General features: G+C 50.3%; 1 protein-coding gene across 1 annotated transcript in view; it reads right to left on the bottom strand.

Moving 5' to 3' along the window:
• The window catches only part of POLR2A (RNA polymerase II subunit A), a 36,773-nt gene extending 10,148 nt beyond the window's left edge, over nt 1-26,625 (bottom strand). The window contains 21 exon segments of the mRNA XM_087946566.1: nt 1,158-1,363; nt 2,509-2,614; nt 3,415-3,586; nt 5,586-5,769; nt 6,231-6,453; nt 7,243-7,446; nt 9,022-9,116; nt 9,797-9,965; nt 10,344-10,447; nt 10,450-10,552; nt 12,031-12,241; nt 13,840-13,964; nt 15,783-15,915; nt 16,034-16,254; nt 17,659-17,820; nt 18,038-18,099; nt 18,102-18,318; nt 21,145-21,318; nt 22,481-22,617; nt 22,953-23,085; nt 26,174-26,625. Coding sequence (XP_087802692.1) covers nt 1,158-1,363; nt 2,509-2,614; nt 3,415-3,586; nt 5,586-5,769; nt 6,231-6,453; nt 7,243-7,446; nt 9,022-9,116; nt 9,797-9,965; nt 10,344-10,447; nt 10,450-10,552; nt 12,031-12,241; nt 13,840-13,964; nt 15,783-15,915; nt 16,034-16,254; nt 17,659-17,820; nt 18,038-18,099; nt 18,102-18,318; nt 21,145-21,318; nt 22,481-22,617; nt 22,953-23,085; nt 26,174-26,263 — 3,231 coding nt within the window. The 5' untranslated portion in view covers nt 26,264-26,625.
• Nucleotides 26,626-27,251: the final 626 nt, after the last annotated feature.

A 27,251-nucleotide genomic window follows, 5' to 3' on the forward strand; every position in this document is an offset into this window, starting at 1 on the left:
GACACCTGGGAGTTGAAGTCCACCCATCTGGAGGCTGCCCGAGTTAAGGGAAGGCTGTTCAAAGGGAGGGTAACGTTTTCTGAACGTGGCTTGCTTCAAACCTGGAATAACTGCATCCAGTTTTGGTCCCCACATTACAGAAAAGATGCCGAGACTTTGGAAAAAGTGCAGAGAAGAGCAACTAAGAGGATCAAAGGCCCGGAGAGTAAAACATACGAAGAACGGTTGCTGGATTTGGGTTTGGCTAGTCTGGAGAAAAGAAGGTGTACGGGGGATGCGATAGCAGCCTTCCAGTATTTGAGGGGCTGCCCCAAAGAAGAGGGGGGGTCAAATTATTCTCCACAGCTCCCGAAGGCAGGACAAGAAGCAACAGATGGAAACTGATCAAGGAGAGAAGCAACTTAGAACTCAGGGGAAACTTCCGAACACTGAGGACAATTAACCCGTGGAACTGCTTGCCACCAGAAGGTGTGGGAGCTTCATCCCTGGAGGCTTTTAAGAAGAGACTGGACAGTCACATGTCTGAAACGGGATAAGAGTCTCCTGCTTGAGCAGGGGGTTGGACTAGAAGACCTTGGCGGTCCCCAGCTCTGATTGACTTAAAACCAACATCAGGCCATCTTGGGGAACTGAGCTGCTAAAAAATGGAGGTGAATAGCTTCCCTAACCCCTCGTGGATTCCATTACAGCAAATGGAGCAAATGCCAAGAGAAATTAAGAACCTCGGCCTCGTACCAAGGAATCTTCTGACCCCTTTTTGAAAGCCGGGGCAAAATTTTCCAACCCTGAAACACACTCGAGAATTTATTTATTTCCATATCCTGAAAAAACGAGCTGTGCCACAGCAAGGAATTCTGGGCCGTTTTTTAAGGTCCCCAGTGGGCCACTCCTTGACTAGGCTAAACGCCCCACCCCACCCCCACCCCAAGGGACTCTGCCCCCCTTCCTCCCCCCGCTGTTTCCACAGCTGCTCAAGTTGGAAACGAAAACGTTGCAGAAAGAGGGGAAGTTTACAGGCTTTGAAGCAGAACTTAAAAGTAGATCTTGGGAACTGAAACAGCTCGGTTTCACTTCTTCCTGCTGCTTTTTTGTTGGACAGGTGAGTTTCCTGTGTGTGTGTGTGTGTGTGTGTGTGTGTGTGTGTGCCTGTAACTCACAATGGCCTGGTTGAACTTGGATTCAATTTCTCCCAGCAGCCAGTCGAAGGCCTCCCCGCTCAGCCGGAATTCCTCGATCATGCGACGGCTGCAGAGGGTGGAACGCAGGTGGATGTTGAAGAGCAGGGTGGCGTTTTCCTGGGCTTGCTTGCTCAGGGGGTCGTCGCCGTTCACGATCACCAGTTTCTTGCTCAGCTCCTTCACGCCTGGGAGGGAGGGAAGGAAGGAAAGGAAGGAAGGAAGGAAGGAAGGAAGGAAAGGGGAAGGAAGAGAAGGAAGATGACAAGGAAGGGAGGGGAAGGAAGAAAGGAGGGAAAGAAGGAAGAAAGGAAGGCTCATTTTTTTTTCTTTTTTTAACAATTATTTTAGGAAAGTTATACAGGCAGGCAGGCCTCGGCGTACAACCATTTCGTTTAGGGACCGTTCAAAGTTACGACGGTCGGAAAAGGGACTTAGGACCAGTTTTTTTCCCACACTTAACGACGGTCGCGGCATCTCCGTGTGTGTGTGTGTGTGTGTGTGTGTGTGTGTGTGTGTGTGTGAGATGTGATCAAAGTTCGCCCGCTTGGCAACTGACTCATATTTATGACAGTCGCAGCATCATCCCAGGGGCCACCTGATCCCCTTTTGCCATCTTACCACAACAAAAGTCAGGGGGGGCGGGAGCCAGATCTACTTAAGAACGGGCGGATCCACTTTGACAATGGCGGCCAACAGTCTTTCATGACATTTAATAACTACAGACCTTTATCAGGCTTGGAGAGCTGACAGGCCGGTATCTTTCAGATGCCACACAGTAGCAGACAATACTTGACAAGAATGCAAGAACAGATCTTCACCCAAATGAACTAATTGTCCCCTGCAAAAGCCCACTCCTCTTTTATTCCCTATGGGAGGGCCCATTCACCGTCCGCCTGTGGCTTTATTCCAAAGTCAACCCTTGTTCCTTAGCTGTTCCCTTCTTCTGGCAGCTCTGTGCATGAGCACACTGGGAACAGGCTCCAGCTGTTCTTCTTCCCCACTGATCTCCTACTCCGAAGGCAGCTGATGACTGTCGGACGGACCTGGCCCCATCTCTGCCTCCGATGCAGAGTCCTCCTCAGAGCCTTCCTCAGCCTCCAGAACTGGCCATGTTCCTCCCCAACCTCCTCAGTCTGAGTCTGCCGCCAGCTCTGCTGGCCACTGGCGGGCCACAACAACGCCCATCTTGAATGATCTGCAGGCAAGGCCAGGCCCCCACCCTCACCTCCACCTCAGAAAAACCAGAGGTGGGTCCTCTCTATTTCCCAGGGTCCAAAACTACTCCCTTTTCTGCCAAGGAAAGCGTTGGTTTCCCAAACTCCCGGCTCACCTTCCACCACTTTGATGGGGTGCAGGTCAGAGGGGAGGCGCGTATTGATGTGGAAAATTTTCTGAGCGTTCCAGATCATGCGCAGCAGGTTGCAGGGGAGGACGACCTGCGAGGGGAGGGAAAGCACACGTTAGCACCATTTTGTAATGCCTTGGTCAGACAGACCATGCTGCATCCAGTTTTGGTCGCTACGGTGTAAAAAAGATGCTGAGACTCTGGAAAGAATGCAGAGAAGAGCAACTAAGATGATCAGGGGGCTGGAGGCTAAAACATACAAAGAACAGTTGCAGGAATTGGGTATGTGTAGTTTGAAGAAGGAATAGGGGGGACACGATAGCAGCCTTCCAATATTGGAGGGGCTGCCCCAAAAGAGAGGGGGGGTCAACTTATTCTCCAAAGCCCCTGAATGCAGGACAAGAAGCAACGGGTGGAAACTCATCGAGGAGAGAAGCGACCTGGAACCGAAGAGCAATTTCTAGTGACATTTTCTAAAGAGAAATTGAAACGAATCCGTGGAACAGCTTGCCTCCAGAAGCGCCCTCATTGGAGGTTTCCAAGAAGAGACTGGGCCAGCCACTTCTCTGCACTGGTAAGTCTCCTCTTGAGCAGCGGGGGTTGGACTAGAAAACCTCCAAGGTCCCTTCCAACTCTGTTCTTCTGATAACACCCGTCCCCGACATCCCAGGGGCCAAGGTAACGTCCAAAGGACCCTCCTTCTGTCACGCTTCCAAACAGAAGCCCCAAAATGGCACAGAGGGTTGACTTGCCTGTCAGTTGTGTGAATGGGGAAGCCACCATGACCACCAATCAAGGGGAACGTGGAAAGGAGGAGACGCTGGTTTCCCGGTGTGGGGTTGTGTGAGCAAAAGGAGCGGAGCCGGGGCAGGTGGGTGGGCAGCCACTCACCTTGCTGTCTCCCGTGGGGAAGATGACCCTCAACACCTCCCGGTCGTCCTTCATCTTCTCAAACTCCCTCTCCAGCTCGTTCTGGATGTGGGCGTTGCTGAGGATGTCCTTCACCATCTCCTCTTGCAGGGTGCGGCGCAGAGCCCGCTCGTTGGTGTAATCGAACTTGAACCTGGAAAGAGGGAAGCCAAAAGAGGAGATATATATATATGTGTGTGTGTGTGTGTGTGTGTGTGTGTGTGTCAATCAGGGTGGTCACATGGCTCCTTAACTCTTCTAAAACAGGGTCTCCAAACTTAGCAACTTGTGGACTTCAACTCCCAAAATTCTTCAGCCAGGCATTTGCCAAAATCAAGATATATTACACTGGCCACATTCCTGCCATCTATAACCGTGTTTCCCGAAAATAAGGCCCTGGCTTATTTTTTTTTTGCCACCAAAAAAGGCACTCGGTCTTATTTTTGGGGGGGGGGGGAATGTTGTCCGCTGACTAAGCCAGCAAGGCTTTCCTAAAGGCCTCTACAGCCAATAACAGAGTTCTGGATGGATCCGGAGCTTTACAAGATTCAGAGGCCCCCAGGAAAGCCTTGCCAGCCTTGCAGGCTCCAGAAGAAATGGGCCGACGAGGCAGGCGTCAGGGGGTGCAAGGTCTGGCTACACCTGTCCAAAGGTAAGTAGTAGGGCAGCTCCACTCCTACCCCCGCAATCCACACCCTAGCTTAATTTTTACCCGTCCACTCTGGAGTGGGAATCTCAACTAGGGCTTATATTGGGTGCACAAGTAAAAAAATCAAAATAGGATTTACTTTTGGGGTAGGCACGGTAAAAGAATTATCCAATCCAAAAGGTGACAAAAGTCAAGCCACGTTTCTTTCATGCTGGCTGGGGAATTCTGGGAACGGAAACCCACATGATCTTAAAAGGGCCAAGTTCTAAACTGTCAAGGACACCCCCAGGCACTTCTCTCTGGGGAGCTGCGTCCTCTTGGCAAGTCCCAGGGGTATTGAGACAGCCAAAGTGAAAGTCAGCTTCCTCATTTGGACCCCACACATTCTCCCCCCCTTCCCCAAGAATGTGGGGGGTTCTTCAAAGGGCTCTTCCTCACCCACTTCATCCCAACGGGAGGTCTCCCAAAGAGATACCCATGGCTAATCCTTTGCATCCAAGCCCTCCTCAACTAGTTTGATCCTGTCATTTTGGGCTAATCGTTGGAGTTCTAGTTCCGCTTTAAGCCACCAAAGTCAGCGGATCACCAGGAGGGCAGGGAATTCTAGTCCTGCTTGAGGCACCGAAGCCAATTGGGTGACTTTAGCCCAATGATCTGGAGATGGTAAATATCTGTTCCTGCCTTAGGCATGAAACCCTGCTGGATGTCTTTGGGTGCTGTAGTCCCGCGGCAGCAGAATTGGACAGTGGGGGAGAACGGGGACCAGGCAGGACCATCTGGGTGCTGCCTCCGGAGCCTTTGGAGTCTGGCAACAGCAAGGCAGAGGAACAAAGGGAGCCTGTTCCCAGGGCGCGTGTGCAAAGAGCTGCTAGAAGGCGAGAGCAGCTGAGACAAAAGGGCAATTTGGGAGCAAGGCTGGGAAGTGGATTGCCCCTCCCATAAGGGATAACGGACAGGCCAAGAGGACGAAACCTTTGCAGGAAGCAAAGTCGTTCGTTCGGTTCAGGCTCATTCTTGAAGCTCTTTGTACTTTGGTTGGTTTTTGTTCTAGTTTGACACTTCTGTGATTGGCAGCACTTCACAGGAAAGAAAGGTGGTTGCTTATATCTTGAGGGACTGTTTGAGATTCATTACTGGCTGGGAATGCAAATAATTCCCAGCATTGCAATAAAATAAGCATGTGTGTAATTAAAGCCTTGGTCAGAACATTGGGCCAATCACCAGGAGATGGCGAGTTCTAGTCCTGCCCTAGGCATGAAAACCGGTTGGGGGAACTTCATGCCAATCCCCCCCTCTCAGCCCACCTCTCCTCACAGGGCTGTTGTTGTGGGGAAAATAAGGAGGAGAAAAGTTAGTTGGATCTGTTCGCCACCTTGGAACTAGTTATAGAAATGGATCTTGAGAAGCTTTCTCCAAAAAGAAAACGAAGAAACTCAGGAGACCCCACCCACCCCCAACAACACAGGCTGGACCCCTGGACCCTCAGAAGATGCAAAGGGCTCACTTCTTCTCAAAAGCTTTGTTGGAAGGCTTGAGGGTAGCCAGGTTCTGGAACTCCACGCTCTCTCCGGCCAGCCCATCCTCGCCGTAACGCAGCTGCACCACCTGGTTGATGGAGTTGCGGACGGTGGCATCGTACTTCACCATGACCGACTCCATGGATTTGATCAGCCGACGTTGGATGTAACCTGGTAAGCAGGGGAGGAGATCAGAATAACAGAATAAGAGAGTAGGAAGGGACATGGGAGGTCTTCTAGTCCACCCCCCTGCTCCAACAGGAAGACCCTACGTCATTCCAGACAAAATGGCTGCCCGGTCTCTTCTTAAAAGCCCTCCAGGGATGGGAGCGTCCACAACTTCTGGTGGCAAGCAGTCCCCCGGGTTAATTGTCCTCCCTTTTGGGAAGTTCCTCCTCAATTCCATGTTGCTTCTCTCCTTGGGGAGTTTCCATCCGTTGCTTCTTGTCCTGGTGCTCTGGAGAACAGGGGGACCCCCCTCTTCTTTGAAGGCACCCCTCAAATATTGAAGGGTCCAGGGCAGTCCAAATGTGAGACTTAAAAGTGTCTCTCTTTGCCGCTCTTTGTGACCTGTCCCCTGTGGGTCGGAGAATGTCTCCCTGAAGCAACTTCAACCCTCGTCCAAAACTCACCCGTTTCGGCTGTTTTGACAGCCGTGTCGATCAGCCCTTCTCGGCCTCCCATGGCGTGGAAGAAGAACTCGGTGGGGGTCAGGCCGGCCAAGTACGAATTCTCCACGAAGCCCCTGCTCTCCGGCCCGTAGTCGTCTTTAATGAAGTGGGGCAGGGTGCGATGCTTGAAGCCGAAAGGGATGCGTTTCCCTTCCACGTTCTGCTGCCCCACCACGGCGATGACCTGGGAGGCGGGAAGAGAGCGGCCGAGTCAGCCCAGGCTTCTGGGGGAACCACACCTCCCCGAGTCCCGAGTTTGTATTTATACCCTGCCATCATCATCATCATTATCATTATTATTTATAAATAAGGGTAAAGTGCTCCTTCTATTTTCCCCACAAGAACAACACCCCTATTTATCGGTTGGACTGAGAGAGACTGGCCCAAAGCTTTCATGCCTAAGGTGGGACTAGAACTCCCAGTCTCCTGGTGATTGGCCCAAAATCACCCAGCCAGTTTTCGTGCCTAAGATGGGACTAGAACTCCCAGTCTCCTAGTGATTGACCCAAAGTCACCCAGCTGCCTTTCATGCCTAAGGCGGGACTAGAACTCACAGCCTCCTAGTGATTGACCCAAAGTTACCCAGCCAGTTTTGTGCCTAAGGTGGGACTAGAACTCCCATTCTCCTGGTGATTGGCCCAAAGTCACCCAGCTGGCTTTCATGCCTAAGGTGGGACTAGAACTCCCATTCTCCTGGTGATTGGCCCAAAGTCACCCAGCTGCCTTTCATGCCTAAGGCGGGAGTAGAACTCACCGTCTCCTGGTGATTGGCCCAAAATCACCCAGCCAGTTTTCGTGCCTAAGGTGGGACTAGAACTCACAGCCTCCCCACTTTCTGGTCTTAACTCCTAGACCAAACCGGCTCTCAAAAACAATCGCCTGCCCAGGGACCTGAACCCCGGGCCCTCTGGTGAAACCTGTGATGCTCTACTGACTAAGCTTCTCCGGAGTTGTGGGAGGAGGTGAGCCCTACCTGGGAGATGTTGATCTTGGAGCCTTTGGCCCCTGAGACCACCATGGACTTGAAGTTGTTGTACTCCGAGAGGGACTTCTGGGCAGAGGAGCCGGTCTTGTCTCGGGCGTCGTTCAGGATGCGGTTGACCTGGTTCTCAAAGGTCTGGCGCAGGGTGTTGCCAGGGGTGGGCTCCAGCTCATTGTTGTGGGCTTTCTCGATGACCTGGAGGATGGAAGAGATGGCAAAGGTTCAAAGCAGGCCCAAGGAGACAGGCCAGGCTTTTCAAGACTGACTCCCTCCCGCTTCCTTCCCCTTTCCATCGTCTTCCTCCCTCCCTCCCTTCCCTCTCTCCCTCCTTCTCATCTCTATTCCTTATGTCCTTCCTTCCCTTCCTTCCCCTTTCCATCGTCTCCCTTTCTTCCTCCCTTCCCTCCCTCTTTTCTTCTTTCCATCTCTCCTCCCTCCTTCCTTCCCATCTCTATTCTTCCTTCCCTTCCTTCTCCTTTCCATTGTCTTCCTCCCTCCCTCCCCTTTCTCTCTCGCTCTTTTCTTCTTTCCATCTGTCTCCTCCCTCCCTTCCCTCTCCCTCCTTCTCATCTCTATTCCTTATGTCCTTCCTTCCTCTTTTCATCGTCTTCCTTTCTTCCTCCCTTCCCTCCCTCTTTTCTTCTTTCCATCTCTCCTCCCTCCCATCTCTATTTTTCCTTCCCTTCCTTCTCCTTTCCATTGTCTTCCTCCCTCCCTTTCTCTCTCCCTTTTGTTTCCATCTCTCCTCCCTCCCTTCCCTCCCATTCTTCCTTCCCTTCCTTCTCCTTTCCATCGTCTTCCTCCCTCCCTTTTCTCTCTCCCTCTTTTCTTCTTTCCATCTGTCTCCTCCCTCCCTTCCCTCTCCCTCCTTCTCATCTCTATTCCTTATGTCCTTCCTTCCCTTCCTTCTCCTTTCCATTGTCCTCCTTTCTTCCTCCCTTCCCTCCCTTTTCTTCTTTCCATCTCTCCTCCTCCCTCCCATCTCTATTCTTCCTTCCCTTCCTTCTCCTTTCCATCGTCTTCCTCCCTCCCTTCCTTCCCTTCCTTCTCCTTTCCATCGTCTTCCTCCCTCCCCTTTCTCCCTCCTTCTTTCCCCCTTCCCATCTCTATTCCTTCCTCCCTTCCTTCCCTCAACACCCATCACCCCCACAGCGGTAGATTTTTCCTCCTAAATTGTCCCGTGTTCCTGGAGCAGCTCCTGCATATTCTGCTGCTCTCGACTGAAGATTTCTGCCCCCTGTTCTAACTTGATCCCACTTTTAATACAACTTGGAGACTTTTTCAAAGACAACATTAAGTTTGTTGAAACAGGCCCAGCTCCCTCCGGTCTCAAGCTCCAAGCACCAAGAGAAGAGAGCATTTGCTCCTCAGGGCTGTTCTACGAGCTGGGCTGTATTCTTGCCGACGTTTCATGACCCATCTTGGTAGCATCATCAGAAGGGAGTGGGATTAACTGTTCCCTAGTTGTGAGTCATGAAATGTCTGCAAAAAAAACAACAACGCTTGCAAAACAACAGCAACCCAGCTCAAGAGTGCCAAGGACCCAGCAGTCCTTCCTCTCCTTCTCCTTCCTTCCTTCATTTTGCAAACCTCACTAACTTCAGTGTTGATGTTGTTACCTAGTTGGGTCGCAAAACGTCTAAAAGAAAAACAACCAAGCTAAAGGGAACACCAAGGGACAAACAGGGTGACCCAATCCCATGTCCTGGCATCCAACCCATGTCTGATCAGCAGCCCAGACCTGGGTGTCTTTGTGGCTTGCTCCCCTACCTCTATCACGTCCTGTTTGGCTTTCTTGATGGTGTTCTGGATGTCCTGGTAGGTCTTGGCATCGGCGATGGAGTCCCCGATACCAATGGTGTGCCCTGGGAAAGAAGAGGAGCGATTTGAAGGCCGGGATTAAAAAAAAAAGAACCCTAAACCCTAAAAAAAACAAAACACGAAGAGCTTTACTCGCTCTCCTGGCTTTTCAAAAATAGGTAAAGACCCGGCTCGGCTGTCTTGCTTGGGGCCTCACAGACAAGCACGCAGCTGTGGGGCTGGTGAGCACCCCCCCCCAAGACCTTTCCCCCCCCCCAACTTTTAATTAAATGTTAATGTTAAAATTGTAACTATCCTTGCCTCTATTTTAAATTTAGTTTTTATATTTATGGATGGATGTGGGGAGGGGAGGAGAGAGAATAGACAGACTAGACAGACAGACAGCAGGTAGGTGCAGATTGACAGATAGGTAGATACAGACAGACAGACAGCAGACAGGTAGACAGACAGCAGATAGAGGGGGGAGGGGCAGGCAGGCAGAGACAAACAGCAGATGGGGATAAGAGGTGGGTAGGTGGACAGACAGGACATTGAATTAGACAACAGACAGAGGGATAGATAAACTGTTTTTGGATTCTCCGCAAAATATCCCATGTGGTATAAGATGCCCGCCGATGCCACCCTCTCTTTTCCGAGGAACCAAGCACCAGGGCCCCCCCACTTTCCCCAATGCTTGGGGGGCGGGCGGGGGGGGCAAAGTCCCAGCAGCCCCCGCCAGCCTCACCTTCAATCAGCAACCAGTTGTTGATGACCGTCTGGATGTTGCTGTAGAACAAGCGGGTGACGTCGTGGCCCATCTCCAGGTAGGAGATGTGGACCAGGGAGCCCGCCGAGGTGCCCAGCGACTTCTTACACAGGATCCCCATGATCAGCTCTCCGTTCTCCACGATCACCTGGAGATTGGGAGGAGGCAGGTGGAGCCGGTCTCGCCCTCCCTCCAAAGGCTGTAGGATCGTGGGATGAAGCTCCGCCACCCAAGCTAAGCCTGCTACCCCCTCCAGCCCCCCTTCCCCTTGTTCACTAGTGGGGCCAAACACTTCTGTAACAGGTTGGGTTTCCTGTAGACATGACAGAGTCGGAAGGGGCCTTGTAGGTCATCTAGTCCAACCCCGCCCCCGCTCAAGCAGGAGACCCTACACCGTTTCTGACAGATGGCAGCCCCCATTTCAAGATTTGTTTCGCCCGGGGAAAGCAAATCTCTGGAGAAAACGTGCGCACACACACACACACACACCCCGCTCCTTTCCCAGGCAGGAAGCAGCCAGGGTTACCTTGGTGTCTCCCGGTGAGATGTGCTTGTATGGGCCACTGTCTTCATCGTCCGGATGGGTGCTGTGGGTCCGGACACAGTTGATGTGTCCTGGGATGATGAGGAGAAAATCTGCTTCCCCGTCCAGAGCGGGCGAGGCTTTAGGATGGCCGGCTGGGGCACTTTGCCATCCCAGGTGGAGAGGAACATCAGCAGGTTCATCACTTCCCCCTGGAGGAAGGAAGGAAGGAAGGAAGGAAGGAAGGAAGGAAGGAAGGAAGGAAGGAAGGAAGGAAGGAAGGAAGGAAGGAAGGAAGGAAGGAAGGAAGGAAGGAAGGAAAATAGATGAGGGAGGGAGAAGCAAAATGGAAGGAAGGGGGAGGGAGAGAAGAGAAATAGAAGGGAAGGAAGGAAGGAAGGAAGGAAGGAAGGAAGGAAGGAAGGAAGGAAGGAAGGAAGGAAGGAAGGAAGGAAGGAAGGAAGGAAGGAAGGAAGGAGGAGAGGAAAGGAGGAAGGAAGGAAGAAGGGAGGGAGGGAAGGAGGAAGGAAGGAAGAAGGGAGGGAGGGAAGGAGGAAGGAAGGAGGGAGGGAGGGAAGGAGGAAGAAAGGAAGGAAGAAGGGAGGGAGGGAAGGAGGAAGGAAGAAGGGAGGGAAGGAAGGAAGGAGACAGAGGTCACAATCCATATCCTCTTGTCTTCTACGCTAACTCTACGGCAATTACAGGTAGGTGGTGCTTCCCCCCACCCCAGAAGCAACTGGACTTTCTGGTTTTCCTTTCGAAGACATTTCGCTTCTCCTCCAAGAAGCTTCTTCAGCTCTGACTGGAGGGTGGGGGATGGAAGGGATTTTATCCTCCTTGCATTCAGCTGGTCATCTTTTAGCGAGGCCATTGAGGCCACTTGGGAGGTTCTGTCTGTGTCTTCGGGGTCACCCGACTGGTGCAAATGAGTGCGGAGCCTTCTTGGGAACTGCCGAAAGGAGCCGTAGAGTGGAGATAGACGGGTGCCGTGTCGCTCCCCCTTTATTGAAAGAGGGCTGCTCAATTTGGACACACCAGCGGTTCCTCTCTGCGCAAAATGTGGGCTTTGCAGTCTTCCAAAGAGCGGCCTTTGTCATTTCAATGCAGACAGACTGCTGAATCTAGTCCTCATGGGTTTGTTCTCCTACTACGTTATGCCATGCGTCTGTGAAGTGGCTGTTCGGTTCCCCCATTATCTACCTCCAATCTACACAACAGGGCACTTTCAGTAGTCCCAAGAAGGCCCCGCACCCATTTGCACTACTCAGGTGACTGTCATGCCCCTGTCAAGAGTCTGAATCCGAGGAGGAAGCCGAACAGCTGACAGGGAGCGTGAGTGGGGGGCTCCGTTGGCTGTGAAGGAAACTGGGGAAGGGCAAAGTCTGGCTGGGAAGAGCAGAGGGGAGAGGTAGAACGGGGGAGAGGGAGTTCAGAGGAAGACCCAGGCCCACCCCCTCTTCATCTTAGGGCATGCAGGGAGGAATGGAGAAGGGAGCAACGTGGGTTGCCTGGCTTACGGGGGAGGAAAGGGTCCTGATTCCCTTCCATTAGCCACAGCAGGAAAGAGAGTTTAAAAGAGATGCAAGCTCAAAGGTGATCCTTAAGTCGAGGACTAGCTGCAATCAAGAAAGCAGACTTCCTGAGGCCTTTTTTTTGCTCAAGAAATGGGACGGACAAAAGAGACGCTCACCCTCTCCAGGAAGACGTCCCTCTTGGTGAACTTGCGGACGGCTGTCAGCGTGTCTTGCACGATGCCCATGACGGGCCTGTTGGACTGGGGCGTGACGATCATACGGGGCACCATGGCCAGTTCCTGGATCTCCGCCCGGGTCTCCAACGACTGGGGAAGGTGGAGGTTCATTTCGTCGCCGTCAAAGTCAGCGTTGTATGGGGTGGTCACACTGATAGGGGACGAAAAGAGGCAAGATCCCCCGTCAAGACACGGGGGGGGGGAGGGCAGCCACTGGTTTGGCTCCCCTTTGCAAGCCGAGGATCCAGAAGGAGAGCTAAGCTGGTCTCAACCCGGCTTTGCTTTGTAGGAGGACCTGGGTGAAAATTATATGGCCCCTGGCAACTCAGGAAGCAGAAGATGCAGCTTCATCTTTGTTGATGCAATTGTAAACAAGCCACACAGCTCAAGGGGTGGGGTGTGTGTGTGAAGGCTGAATTCTGGAGCCCGGTTGTTTCCTTGCAGACGTTTCATGACCCGACTAGGTACGTCATCAGGACTAAATGGTAGTAGGGTTTTTTCCCCCGTTTCTATACAGAGATTTGCCTTGGTGGGAATTTTCTGCAAGTAACTATACTCGCAATCCGGGAATTACCAATTTGAGAGAATCAATCAAACTTTGGGCCAATCACCAGGAGACGGTGAGTTCTAGTCCCGCCTTAGGCAAGATAGCTGGCTGGGTGACTTTGGGCCTATCACCAAGAGGCTGGGAGTTCTAGTCCCGTCTTAGGCACAAATCTCTCAGCCCAACCCACCTAACAGGGTTGTTGTGGGGAAAATAGGAGGAGGAAGGTACGTTGGATATGTTCGCTACCTTAAGTCATTGCAAAAACAATAAAGGTGGAATACAAATAGCTAAATAAATACAAATAACTGCGGTGGCACAGCGGTTAGAGTGCAGTACTGCAGGCTACTTCTGCTGTCTGACAGCTGCCTGCAATTGGACAGTTGAAATCTCAACCAGACTCAAGGTTGACTCAACCTTCCTATTGTGGCCCACCAGCAGCCAGTGGAGCTGGCGGTAGACTCGAACAGTGAGGAGGTTGGGGAGGAACCTGGGCCAGTCCTGGAGCCTGGGGAAGGTTCGGACGAGGACTCTGCATCGGAGGCAGAGATGGGGCCAGGGCCGTCCGACAGTTATCAGCTGCCTTCAGAGTCGGAGATCAGTGGGGCAGAAGAGCAGCTGGAGCCTGTTCCCAGCATGCGCATGCACAGAGCTGCCAGGAGAAGGGAACAGCTGAGGAACAAGGGTTGACTCGGGAACAAAGGCACCGATTGGCTCCTCCCAGAGGGAATAAAGAGGAGCGAAAAGGGAGTGGGGTTTGCAGGAGACTATTAGTTCAATTCATTTGGGTGAAGACCTGTTCCTGCATTCTTGCCAAGTATTGTCTGCTACAGCTGGCATTTAGAAGATATTGGCCTGGCAACTCTCCTGACCTGACAAAGGTGTGTAATTGTGCAATATCTTGAAAGACGCTTTGCCAGGACTTTGCTGGAGAGGAATTCACTGTACGCTCAATAAAAGGGATTTTATCGGGACGAGGAGTCGGCTTTGTGCTCTTGGGGAAGCCTAGGTCAGAACACTTCCATCCTTCCGAGGTGGGTAAAAGGAGGACTCAAAAGTGTTGGGGGTACAGGCTGACTTTGTAAACCACTTAGAGAGAGCTGCAAAGCACTGTAAAGTGGTATATAAGTCTAGGGGCTAGTGCTAATGGCTCACAAGGGAACCGGAAGGGTTCAAAGCCTTGGGCAGAAGGAGCAACGCCCAACCTGAGATTGAGTCGGAAAGTGGACCAGGGCAGGATGCGGACTCGGTGACCCATCATGGACATTTTGTGCAGCGTCGGTTGGCGGTTGAAAATGACGATGTCTCCGTCACACATGTGTCGCTCCACCTGGAAGAGAAAGCCAGCGGGGTTTGACAAGAGAGAGAGACAGAGAGAGGAGAAACCCACGCAAACCCAAGGCAAAGGGTTCTCCCCACTCCCCAAAAAACCCCAATCCTAATTCTACGCTTGTTTAGCGCAAGAGCAGTGGTGGGATTCAACAACCGGTTCGGTGACTAAAGGCAGGTCCAACTCTTCACTGGTACTACCGTTCGCATCAACTGCTCTATACCGGTTGAATCCCACCCCTGCCGCCAGAGGAAGCAAAAGGACAACACAAACTAACTAACTGCCAAGATTTACCGGATGATTTTTTTTTTTTTTGGGGGGGTGTCCTTCTTTAAAAAGGGTGCGTACAGGTAGTCCTTGACTTAGGACTATTTAGCAACTTTTCAAAGTTACAACAGCACTGGAAGAAGTGACTTACAACCGCTGCCCACAGTTAGGACCATAATATCCCGATAGTCCCATGATCAAAAATTTGGGTGCTTGGCAATCTTGTATTTACAATGATTTCACCACCCTGGGGGATTCTGGGATGCCCATTTGTGACCCTCCCAGCCAGTTCCAACCAGCGGGGTCAACGGGGCAAAGTTGGATTAGTTTTAACGACCGTGTATGAGTCCACCCGCCATGATTCACTTCACCACTTGGCAGCCACCTGGCTGAGCCATAGATCCCGATCCCAATTGTGGTCGTTAAGTCGAGGACGATCTACAGGTCGTCCCCGGCTTAGGACTGCAGTTGAGCCCAAGGTTTCTGTTGTTCAGTGAGAAGACGTTTGTTAAGGGAGCTTTGCCCAGTTTTTTGAGCCTTCTCGTCTTGGTGGCAAAGTGAACAACTGCAGTTGGTAAGTCAGCCCCCCAGTTGCTAAGTGAATCCTGCTTCCCCTGTCAACTTTGTCAGATTGCAAGAGGGGATTCACGTGACCTCGGGACACGACAACAGTCATAAGTATGAACCAGTTGCCAAGCCTCTGAGTTTTGATAGTGTGATCATGGAAAGGTCATAACTGTGAAAAATGGTCATAAGCCTTGTGGTGCCCCAGCATGTAGCTTTATATACTGTGGCTGCCCTCTAGCCCCATCTAGTGGCCAGAGAGACAAACATGCCCCAAGTATATTGTTTGAAGCTGATCCCACCCATTTACCCATCCACCCACACTCTCAAAACAAGTGCATGCTGGGAAGCCAGACTCCATTTCCTTTAACATTTCGGAGGAGGCAGAAACACAAGGAAGCGTCCATCTTAATCCGTGGCATGTGGTCATCCAAGAACCCACCCACATCCCACACACAGAGCATGGCTGGCGAGATTTAAATTGCTTGTGTTTGTTAATTGTTGTGGTCAGCAGGAACTCGATACTGCCTATCTGGTATTTGGTTCTCACTGTATGTATCCCTGTTTCCCCCCAGTTTCACCATATCCTGTTCTTCCAATAAAGTCTTCAGATCTACCCACACCATCTGTTTTATTGGAGGCTATAGGTGGGTTTAGTTGCATGTTGAGCTTCATACAGATTAACGTGCAGTAGGGATAGAACAAGGCCCTTTTTGTTCAGCGCCGCTGTGACTTTGAACTGTCGCTAAACAGACTGTTGTAAAGTTTAGCGCTATCTGTGTAACATGTCCTGCAGTTCCACGCTGCCCGACCGGAGTTGGCAGGAAAGATAATCCACCCTGCCCCTTTTTAGATCAGTCTCGCCGTTTCCTAGGGTGCCATTTCAGTCGCCCCCCACCCCAGAAACTGGGAGGGCCACTCTTCTGCCCCACTGGGACCAGTCTCTCCCCCCACAGACACACACATCCCTTTTCCAGCCAGACTGACCTTGTACCCAATCTGCAAGTGCAGGTCGCTGGACTTTGGGTGGAAGCGGAGATCAATCCTGTCTCCGTTGTGCCGGATGATATACTTGGCTCCGGGATACTGACTGTTCCCTCGGCTCACCAGCTCCTGCAGCCTGAGGGGGGTTGGATGGAAGCGGGTAGCCAAAAGGGTCAAAGAGATGGCCAGACCAGCAAGGGCTGGGTCACCAGTGGGGGGGAGGGGGTGTGTGCCAGCCCAGCCTCGGCCCTCACCTGTCAATGTTGAAAGGTGCCACGATCTCGGCAAAGGTCATATTGGCAGCGATGGAGCGTGGCACGCCCACCTGGTCGATGGAGAGGTTGGGATCGGGCGTGATGACCGTCCGGGCGGAGAAATCCACCCGTTTGCCCATCAGGTTCCCTCGCACACGGCCTTCCTTCCCTTTCAGACGCTGTTTCAAGGACTTCAGAGGCCGGCCCGATTTTTGCATCGCCTGCAAGTAGGAAAGGGGGGGGGCAAAGCCAGAGCGGGCATCAGAGCCTCTGGCATGCAGATGTTAAAAACAAAAACAAAACAAAAAAGGACTCCGGACTTTGGTGAAAGGGGATCGACATGGTAGCGTGTGGGATTTTAGGGCCTCCCCCCCACTCTCTCTCTCTCTCTCTCTCGGTCTTCACAGCCCCTTCCTCGAAGGAGGGACCTCATATCCCTGCATTCGAGGAACTTGACTGCCCACCGTGCCCCCGCGGAAATCAGCTCGGCCCCCCACTTTTGACACTCTTCCAAAAAGGCTCCAAGGCGTTTCGACGACAGGACCTGGAGACCCCAGGGTGATAGGAAGGCCGCCAAGTTGTCAGCGGGGAAGGGTTGGTTTGTGAGTTTTGATTGGGTTTTACAGTTTTGCAAGCCACCCGGAGTTACCAGGAGTGAGTTGGGCAGCTCTATTAATGATTCCTTTAATAAATAATGCATTAAGGAAAACGCCTTCCTAATGTTGGAAATTCATTCAGGGGATCAACTCAGCTAGCAGCTTAAGCTCTTCCTACCTAGACTGTTGACCATGTAAGCTGGACCTTAAAGACTTGTGGACTTCAACTCCCAGCATTCCCCCGACAGCTCCTTTCCCCCCTCCCCTTACTTTGTTGAAGTCATATTACGTTGACCACATTCCCACCGTCTATTAAGGAAGTTACCCGATCCAAAAAAAAAAAAAAAGTGCAATAAAGGTAATCTAGCCTCCATTTCCTTCTGGTCCTTATCCAGGCTGAATGCTGGTTAAACCCCTGCTGGGCTGGGGAATTCTGGGAATTGAGCTCCACTCGTCCTTTCAGTGCCGAGATAGAAATAGGCTGGCTTAGGCCAAGCCGGCGTTTCCCCAATCCTTAAAACACTCAAAAAGAGCCATTTGGACCCGTTTCCCACAGAAAAAAAACAAAACACCGGGAGCCGCGAAAGCTGGGTGGGCGTGGCCAACTCAACGCCACTCCCTTCTAGTCACACGACCTGCCCCAGCCATGCCTACCTGGGTTTTGTGGCTTCCAGGTGTTTTCTGCAGGAAATGGGTCTCTCTTTCTCTCTCTCCCATTTCTCAGGCCAGCGGTGGGATCACCCAACAGGAAGCCACGGCAGAGGGCCCAAAGAGGCGCATGCGGATCCAGAGCCGGGGGGGTTGCTGACCCACGCTCCAATCCAATGCCTCCCAGACGGGCTAGGGCTACAATCCCGAGGGGGCCACACGCTGGCTGGGGAATCTCTTGGGGGGCTGAAGCCCACCCATCTTCCAGGGGTCGCGATTGAGAAGCCCTGTTCTAGAGTATGGGCACCGGGATATTTTTTTTGGGGCGGGGTGAGGAAACCTCCTTAGGGCTGTCCCTGCCCACGCTCTTCAGGCACTTACCCGGGGCAGCCCGGGCAGTTCATTGTCCACCATGGTGGCCACATGGAACTGGAGGAGTTTGACGTCTTCCGCGATGACGTGAGCGGCCGCCCCGTTCTGCTCGTTTCGCCGCAACTGGTTGTTGATTTTGACAATGTCGGCCAGCTTGTGAGTCAAGTCGTCCTGGGGGAAGGCGGGGAAGGGGCTGGGGGTCAGCGTCTGGCAGCCCTAGGTGACAGTGCTGAAACGCTACTGGTTCGGCCCGGCTTCACTGAACCCCGAGGGAGCCCCCGGGAGCTTGGAGGGACGCTAAACCAGCCTCCAGGCCTGCTGCGACCGGCACTGGGTCTGGGTTCAAATCAAAGCCTCCCCTCCACCTCTTGAGCTGCCCCGCAGCCACCTGATTCCTGGCCGAGCCTTGCATGACGACGGCCGGTCTGACGGACAGCGGAGGGACGGGAGCACGGTGCATATCATCCACTCCGGCCGGGCGTATTTGGGGTCCATGCCCAGGATGAAGCACTCCTCGTCCGAGATCCGCTTGAAGATTTCGTGGACCCGTTCAGGGCTGAGCAGGATCTTCTTCTCTTGCGAGTCCTCGTTCACGTGCTTCCACTCGGCGTACAGCTCCAGGCCCGAGCGGCGAATCCTCGGCTGGTAGCGCCCGCAGCCCCCGTGGCCCTTGAGGGAAGGAAGAAGCCGTCACTGGGGTGGGTGGGGGACCCGAAAGGAAACCCTGGTGCAAAAGAACTTCTCTCGGGGACACTCGTTTTTTTTTTCATCCTACCTTTGTTTACACAATAACTCAAGATGGTGGACGAACCTAATACTCAATACTTCCTCCTCCTATTTTCCCCAGTTTGGTCCAATGGTGAAGGCACCAGGCTAGAAATTGGGAGATGGTGAGTTCTAGTCCCGACTTAGCCACGAAAGCTGCATGGGGAGATGACGAGTTCTCGACGACGATTGATTGGGCCAATCAACAGGAGACGACGAGTTCTAGTCCGGCCTTAGGCGTGAAAGCCAGCCGGGCGACTTTGTGTCAATCTCTAGGAGATGGCGAGTTCTAGTCCCACCTTAGGCAGAAAAGCTGGCTGGGTGACCAACAACCAGGAGAATGGGAGTTCTAGTCCTGCTTAGACATGAAAGCTGTATGGGGAGCTTTGGGCCAATCAACAGGAGAGGGTGAATTCTAGTCCGGCCTTAGGCATGAAAGCTGGCTGGGTGACTTTGTGTCAATCACTAGGAGACGGTGAGTTCTAGTTCTGCTTTAGGCATGAAAGGTGTGGCTTGGTGACTTTGGGCCGATCAGCAAATGATGGTGAGCTTCAGTTCAACCTTAGCTACGAAAACTATTCGTGTAACTTTGGCCAGTCCGTCTCTTTCAGCCCAAGCCACCTCAAAGGGATGTTGTTGTGGGGAAAATAAAAGGAGGGAGGAGGATTAGGCCTGCGAACTGCTTTGAGTTGTTTATAAAAATAATACAGTCAAAATAAAAATAAAAATCTTAAAAAACAAAAGGCAGCCGGAGAGCCTTCAGTGCAGAACTGAAATCTATCCCAATAGCCATGATCTGCTCTCCTGAAATTTATATTTTCACTCAAAACAATATTTCTCTAGTTTTTTTTTGTTTTTTTCTTCTTCTTCTATTTTCACTGAATAGTCTTTAAGGGTTAGGCAAAAGAACATTAGCAAACCAATGTGTGAACGAGCTGAAATTCACTTACCTATTATTACCCAATTGTGTGTGTGTGTGTGTGTGTTGTATGTTACCACAACATTTCTTTTTGAGTTTTAACAGGAAATCCCAATCAAGCTGGGTAGACTTGAGGCAGAATTCAGACCCAATTAATTCTATAAAAAGCTCTTTTAGCCTAAGAGCCTTTCTGGGACCTCTTTGTTCCTCTTAAATGGGCATCAATTACATTAATTCAGAAGAAAACTCAAGACACACCATCAGCAGAATTGCCCTTGGGTGACCTGCAAGGGAATATTGATGGGGGAATATTAAAAAGCAGCTGTTAATGGGGAGTTTTCTTCTTCCTTCTGAATTGACCAAGTACGGAGCATCCATATTTTTTCCAAATTGGAAATTGCAAGTGAGGCACGCGCGCACGCTTTGATCAAATTGCCCCTGGAAGATTAGCGGGTTAAAACTATCACAGGTGTTAACGTCTGCGCATTAATTTCCCCCGGTGGAAATTCAGATCTTGGGAAAGGGAACAGCTGTTTTCCAGGGCAACAGGCAGACGGAATCCGAGACTGTAATTTCTGGTTGAGACGTGATTGACAAATATTGATATTTTTGTATTTATTATCAAGGGAAAAGGTTCCCGGTCTAGTAACTAAACTTCAGTACGGGCTCCAGAAATGGCAAGTGCTGCGCATAAACCATGCCAAAGCTGAAAATCAGAGTGAATCAATTTAATGTTCGGTCAAACAAAGCAAAAAAAAAAAAAAAAAAGGTGAAAGATGGCTGAGTGACTTTGGGCCAATCACCAGGAGAGGTTGGGAGTTCTAGTCCCACCTTAGGCAGGAAAGCCAGCTGGGTGACCTGGAATCAGTTCTTCTACCTCAGCCCAGCCCACCTCACAGGGCTGTTGCTGTGAGGAAAATAGGAGGAGGAAAGTACGCTGGATGTATTTGCTGTCTTGAGTCATTTGTATTAAAAGAACAAAAGTGGGGTATCAATAAATAACCAGGCAGTGATTTTCAGGCTAGATTAGGAAAAAGTTGATTGAAAGAAGGATCAGAAGAATTCTAGGGCCAGCCAGCGTCAACGGAAGATAATTCCTTGCTAAGTCAAGGATGTTCTGCCACAAAAGGATGCAAACAAAGAAGGGCCCAAGTATTTTGCACTAAAAGTTCAGAGAAGAGCAACTAAGAGGATTAAAGGCCTGGAGACTCAGCCGTGCGAAGAACGGCTGCAGACGTTTTGGGTCTGGCTAGTCAAGAAAAGAAGAATTAGGGGTGACATGATAGCACTATTTCAGAAATTTGAGGGGCTGCCACAAAGAAGAGGGGAGGGCTGTCCACTTATTTTTCAAAGCACCGGAAGGCAGGACAAGAAGCAATGGGTGGAAACTAATTGGAGAGAGAAGCAACCTAGAACTAAGGAGAACATTCCTAACAACGAGGACAATTCACCAGTGGAACCACTGAAGTGGGTTGGACTAGAAGACCGCCAAGGTCCCTTCCAACTGTATTCTGATTGATGGCTTATTGTACCTTATGGCTATCATTTAAGTGTTGTACCTTATAATTCTTGATGAATGTACCTTTTCTTTTTATGTACGCTGACGGCATATGCCCTAAGAAAAATTCCTCGTGTGTCCAATCATACTTGGCCAATGAAGAATTCATTCAAGGACCCAAAACCCTGCAAAAGGTTTCCAAGCTGAATGGGGAAACTCCTGAGTGAAGACCAAGAAGTGATGGTTTGGGAAGGGGGGGAGAGAGGGGTTGGCTAAACCAACTTCCCTTCCCCACCAAGTGGGGGCTTCTCACCTTTTCCTTGGTGAGGTCCTCGTCGCCTTCGGGCTGCTCCACCCCAAATTTGTTGTCCATCTCTTCTCCTCCCTCACAGATGTTCTTCCCTTTGCAGAGATCGTAGACGTGGGTCAACCGCTTCTTCGGCTGGCCTTTGGATTTAGTCAAGATATCCTTGATTTTCGGATTGTTCTGCCAGGAGGAGAAGGGAAAACATACAGGAAATGACGCCCGCGGCTTCACAAGACAGGACAAGGAAGGGCATGGAATGCCAGTAGTCTTCGCCTTTATTTACCGTTTCCCCGAAAATACGACCTACCCTGAAAGTAAGTCCTAGCTTGGTTTGTTTTTTTTTTACACGTGCACCCAATGTAAGCCTTACCCCCAAAATAAGCCCTAATTAAGATCCCACCTACTCCAGAGTGGACGGGTACAAATTAAGCTAGGGTGGGAATGGGTGGAGCTGCCCTACTTCTTACCTTTGGACAGGTGTAGCCAGGCCTCGCACCCCTCAACACCTGCCTTGCCGGACCGTTTCTTCTGCAGCCAGCAAGGCTTGCAAAGGCTTTGCCTGAAGGCCTCTGGAGCTGATGACTCTGGATTGATCCGAAGTTATCAGCTATTATTGTCTGCCAAGGCCTTCAGGAAAACCTTGCCAGCCGCAGAAGTTCCTGAAGGCCTCGGGCAGCCAAAAGGAGGCTGAAGGCTATGTGCGCAAGTGAGATTGGCGGAGGACATTCCCCGAAAATAAGGCCTGGTGCTTTTTTGGGTGGTTAAAAAAAAATTTAAGACAGGGTCTTATTTTCGGGAAAACATGGTATTTTTAAAATTTATTGGTCGCCCTTCTTATAAGAAGGTAACTCTGATACTCTGACTTACAATCTTAAATCTACAATCTTAAAAAGATGACTAAATATACCAAACTGAAAAGACAATAAATAAAATACAGGGGGGTCCTTGACTCACAACAGTTCGTTTAGCGATCAAAGTTACAACAGCAGCTTACAAAAATAACGTTAGGGCAGTTTTTCCACACGTGCAACCATGGCAATTGACTCGCATTTATGACGGTCATAGCATCCCTGGGGGGATCACATGATCCCCTTTTGCAACCTCCCGAGAAGCAGAGTCCCCGGGGAAGCCCTTAACAACCGTGTGAGTAACTGAACTGCAGGGATTCATTTAACAACAGTGGCAAGCGAGGTCATAAAATGGGGCTTAAATCTCACTTCAATCAATGTCTCGCTTAGCCACGGGCTGAGCTGTGGTCGTAAGGGCTAAAAATCCCGACTTCGACCTTTTCTCTCGGGGTTCAGCTGCCATGTTGGGGAAGCGGAGGTGCCTCGTTACTCACCGAGTCGACCAGCAGTTTGGAGCAAAAGAAACAAACGCACCGAAGGACTTTCATGGTTTTTCCTAAAAAGCCGACATGGAAGACCGGCTTGGCCAATTCGATGTGGCCAAAATGGCCGGGACATTCGGTCATGTTGCCTGCGGAGAGAAACAGGAGGCAGTGATCATAAATCATCTTTGAACAACCCCATAATCCCTTGCAGGGTGGAGTCTGGGCCACTAGAGCTAGCAGGGTGTTTACTGGCCGGATGCCCTTCCCGTTGCCAACGCGGAGTTTTGTTCGGCGGATACATTCTCATCGCGCCCAGAGAGAGAAAAATATCTGCCTCCCACCTAGGATCGAACCCACAGCCTCCTGATTGTGAGGAGAGAGCTCCAACTCCAGGCCACCCCACCGCTCTCAAACAGGAGGCGGTGATGTCCCCGGACATATTGGCCCACCACCCAGATGGGGGCACGGCCGGGGTCCTCACCTGCGCACGTCTGGCACCGCCCGGTCCTTTCGATGACCCCCTGGCGAGGATCCATCAGCCCTCCGAGTTTGGGGCGACCACCTTCCGTGGTCTCTGGGTACTTGATGCCCGTTTCGGTCACCGACATCCGTTTCTAGAAATTGCAAGCAAAGAAGCGGGTGAGTGCCGGGTGCTGGGAAGGATGGGCCTCTGGTTAAAAAAATGTGAACGTGCCACAAAGTAGTGGCAACTCCAACGAGCCAGAGAGGAAATTAATACTTGGGGGGAGAAAAGACTACAAGTGAAAAGGCAGAATGTAGGCCGGCCTAGTGGTTAAGGAAGCAGGCAAAAAACTGGGAGACTGGGAGTTCCAGTCCTGCCTCAGGTATCAAAGCCAGTAAAGCTGGATGACTTTGGGACAATCGCCATTAGGCGATAAAAGAGTTTTCTAGTCCTAGAATTGTATTTGCACAAAATTGGAAAAGTGAAGATATTCCTACGGATGAGAATGTGATTAGGAAAATATTAGAATGTGCAGAAATGAATAGATTTAACCCTTGCAATTAAGAAGAACAAACTGAATATTAGATGACATGGGAATTATTTTATCAATTAGAAAATTGGAAGCTAGAAATAAAAGCAGTGAAATATAGAAAGTATGTCACAACAGATATGTATACGCTATGACTGTTATTGATACGATTAGGTTTACTATGATATTATTAGAAGACATGTTAAGAGGAAGAAATGAATAGGTTTGTTATATATATTATTGTAAGATTAGAAAATTAATACCAATGTGCACTGTGGTAACTTTTGATTGCTACTGCACAGAGATATTTGTAACTAGACACACTGTTTAATGGAAGATGGAATGTTTATATTTAAAAAAAAAATTTTTTTTTAAGAGTTTTCAAGTCCTGCCTTAGGCATGAAAGCTACCTGGGTAACTTTAGGTCAATCACCAGGTGATGGAGACTTATAATCCCACTTTAGGCATGAAAGCCAGCTGGGTGACTTTGGGCCAATCACCAGGTGATGGAGAGTTCCACCTTAGCCATGAAAGCCACCTGGTTGGCCTTGAGCCAGTCCCTCTCTCTCATCCCAATCCACTTCCCAGTGTTGTTGTGGGGAAAATGGGAGGGAAATGTGTTGGATATAGTTGCCATATCTTTATTTATATAGAAATAAAAAGGTAGCTTATAAATAAAATAAAATATAGTTAAATAAAACCTGATTACTCATCTCTTTTAAACCAGATTTACTTGTCAAAGGGATTACTAGGGAGCCTCAATAATTTTCAAATTGTCACAACCCACGTTTAACAAGATGATACAAATTGTCACAACTCTGGTTTAACAAGATATTTTGCTAACTGCAGAGGGAAAAACAATTGATCCACATCATTGGCAGATATATTTGACAATCTCAGCTACCCCACACACAGGATGGGGCTTTTTGGAAAAAAAAAAAGAGAAGGGGAACTTGAAATCTGATTTGGCAGAATTTTGGACCAAAAAGACTTAAGGATTGAACAAAACAAAGCCCAGGAAGCAGTACTGTGGAATAAAAAAAGTTGGTAGACTGAATTTTATTTGTTAAACTTATATGTTGCCCATCTCACTGTTGCAGTGACTTTGGGCACTTACAATGTAACAAAAAAAGTAAATACAGAACTATACAAAACAAAGGGGATTCCATAATAAAACAACTTTGTAGCTGCTGAGTAACTATGGGCCAGTTCCCCCACCCCTCTCTCTCAACCCAGACTACCTCACAGGGTTGTTGTGGGGAAAAGGATTAGGAATAATCCCTGCTTTGAGTGACTTATAAAGTAATAGAGGAAGAATAAAAATTAAGTAAACCAATCTGAAGTTCCAAGCAAGCAAACTCTTTGAAGATTGCCAAGGCTGCCAACTTGCCCGCCCAATTACTCTGGATAGTGAGACAAACGGCATATAAAATAATTTTGATATTTTGGAATAACACACAATTGGAAGACACAATTGAAGTTGGTGGCAGAAATCTTTAAATGGCAGAATTAGGCAAGGATCACCTTTGGCCCTGATCTTTATCAAGCCCCACTCTTTTAAAAATCAGGATTAAAAGAAATGGGGATTGGGGGGAGAGAGCGAGAGAGACCCCAATCCAGAGTGAAACCATTTCTCAAAGGAAGGCCACTGACACCAGATACTTTGTCTGGAAAGAGCCATTTGCACTTGGAAAAACTGCAATCTTCCCAAAAGTGAGAGGAGGGGGGCATTTGGGAGAATGGGGTGGTCACAGCCCCCCTTCTAAGTAACTCAAGATTCCCCCCTCCAAAATGCATTTTTGTTTTTTGCAAAGAAGGATTTACACTTACCAAAAAAAAACCTTGCAAAGACCTCCCGAAAAAGGGCAGGGGGCTGCTCGGGAGAGTTGTTGGAGTCATCAAAAACCCCTAAAATCCAAGACACCCCCCTCCTCAAATTACGATGCAAAGCAGTTGTTTTTTTAAAAAAACCATTACTTTCTCTTTCTTTTGCAGAGAGGCACTGGGTACTTGCAAAAACTTGCAAAGCCCCCTCCCAAAAAAAGAGGAGGCACTTGAGAAAGTGGGGTCCAATAACCCTAATTAACTGAAGACCATTCACCCCATGTTTTTCTTTGCAAAAAGCACTGCCACTTGTTGCAAAAAACTTGCAAACTGCCTCAGTTTGCAAGTTTTTTAGAGGTGCTTGCAAAGAAGCATTTGGCACTTGCAAAAACTTGCAAAGCCCCCAGAAAGAAGGGGGCACCTGAAAAAGTGGTGGGGGTCAAAGAACCCTCTAAGTTAACTGAAGACCCTTCCTCCCCGTTTTTCTTTGCAAAGAAGCACTGACACTTGTTGCAAAAAAAACTTGCAAATTGCCCCAAGGAGGAGCGGGTTGCAAAAGGCATTTGGCACTTGCAAAACCCCAGAAAGATGGGGCGCTTGACAAAGGGGTGGTGTTGGAGAATCCCCCCTAAGTTAACTGAAGACCCTTCCCCCCTCATCTTTTCTTGCAAATTAGCACTGATAAACTTGCAAGCTGTGCGCCACCCCCCAAAGAAAGAGGGGGAGGGGCTGCTTAGGACAGTCTGATTGGGGGGGGTCACAGAAACCACCCTAAGCAGCCCAAGACCCCCCTTCTCCCCACTCCCCAAATTCCGATGGAAAAGGAAACTTTGGATACCCCCAAACCCACACCACCCACCGCCACCCCAAACGTTGGGCCACCCACCATCTCATCCGGGCTGAGGATGCCGAATTGCACGCGCTTGATGGTGCGCAGCGGGCACGCGCTGTCCCCGGAGGGCGCGCCCCCGTGCATCTTGGCGGCCCCTTTTTTCCCCTCTCGTCCGCCGCCGCTTTTTTTTTTTCTCTTTTCCCAAAGTCACGTGATGACGCCGCTGCTGCTGCTGCTGCTGCTCTGCCTCCGCCTTAGTCCGTCACCAGCCCGGAAGAAGCCACAGCAGCCGCCGCCGGCCCTTCCCCCAACACTCCGGGTTTGTTTGTTTTTGTTTTACGCCGCCGTCCCGAGCTCTGTCCCCCGGGGAAGCGTCCGGCTTCTCGCCACGCCGTCGGGAAAAGAGAATCGACGCGCCGAAATACCAATTTGCCCCGCCACGCGACCACGTCCAGCCGCTTCTTCCCTCCCTCCCGTCCTCTCCCTCCGCGCTCTCCGGCGCGACTGAGCGAAGTGGCGCCGTCGCCGCCTTTATATAGCTTCGCTCCTCCCAACACGGGGCTACAGGAGTACAACGGCAAGGGCGAGGACGCCGAAAGGGGCGGGGCTGCGTCTGCGTCGTCTCCGAACGAGAGGGGGCGTGGCTAGGACCCGAGGGAAAACAAGAAGGAGAGGTGGCGCCGGGGAAGGAGGAAAGATCGAACCAAATGTAAGGGGGCGGGAAGAGAAGGAAATGTACATTAATGATAGAAATATAATTTAGACTTTCGTGCAATTTTATTTTTGGGGCGATCCAACTGGATCCTTCTCGGTTTGCGTAACTTTCAGCTCAGTCATGCTGTTTAATTTTGATTTTTTTGTAAACGCCTATTGAGCAGAGATCCGAAATGTGCATAAGGCCACTTGGACTAGGAAAGTAATTAGGTTATTTGAAAAGCTCGGATAAAATGTTATTTGGCGTGCTTGCTAGAATTATTTGGGGGTTTTCAAATAAACTATTTTCAGTAATGCAATGGAAGCATATATTTTTTTGCAAAGTTAGAAATAACGATTCAAAAACCTTATTCATACCTTGTCATAAGGACAATTTCTTTAATTATTCTGCTCCCCCCCTTTTGCTAATGGTACAGTC

The sequence above is a fragment of the Notechis scutatus genome, chromosome Z (assembly GCF_049901735.1).
Source record: "Notechis scutatus isolate UNSWTSFEM ecotype Mainland chromosome Z, rNotScu1.2, whole genome shotgun sequence".
In the NCBI taxonomy this organism is placed as follows: Eukaryota; Metazoa; Chordata; class Lepidosauria; order Squamata; family Elapidae; genus Notechis; species Notechis scutatus.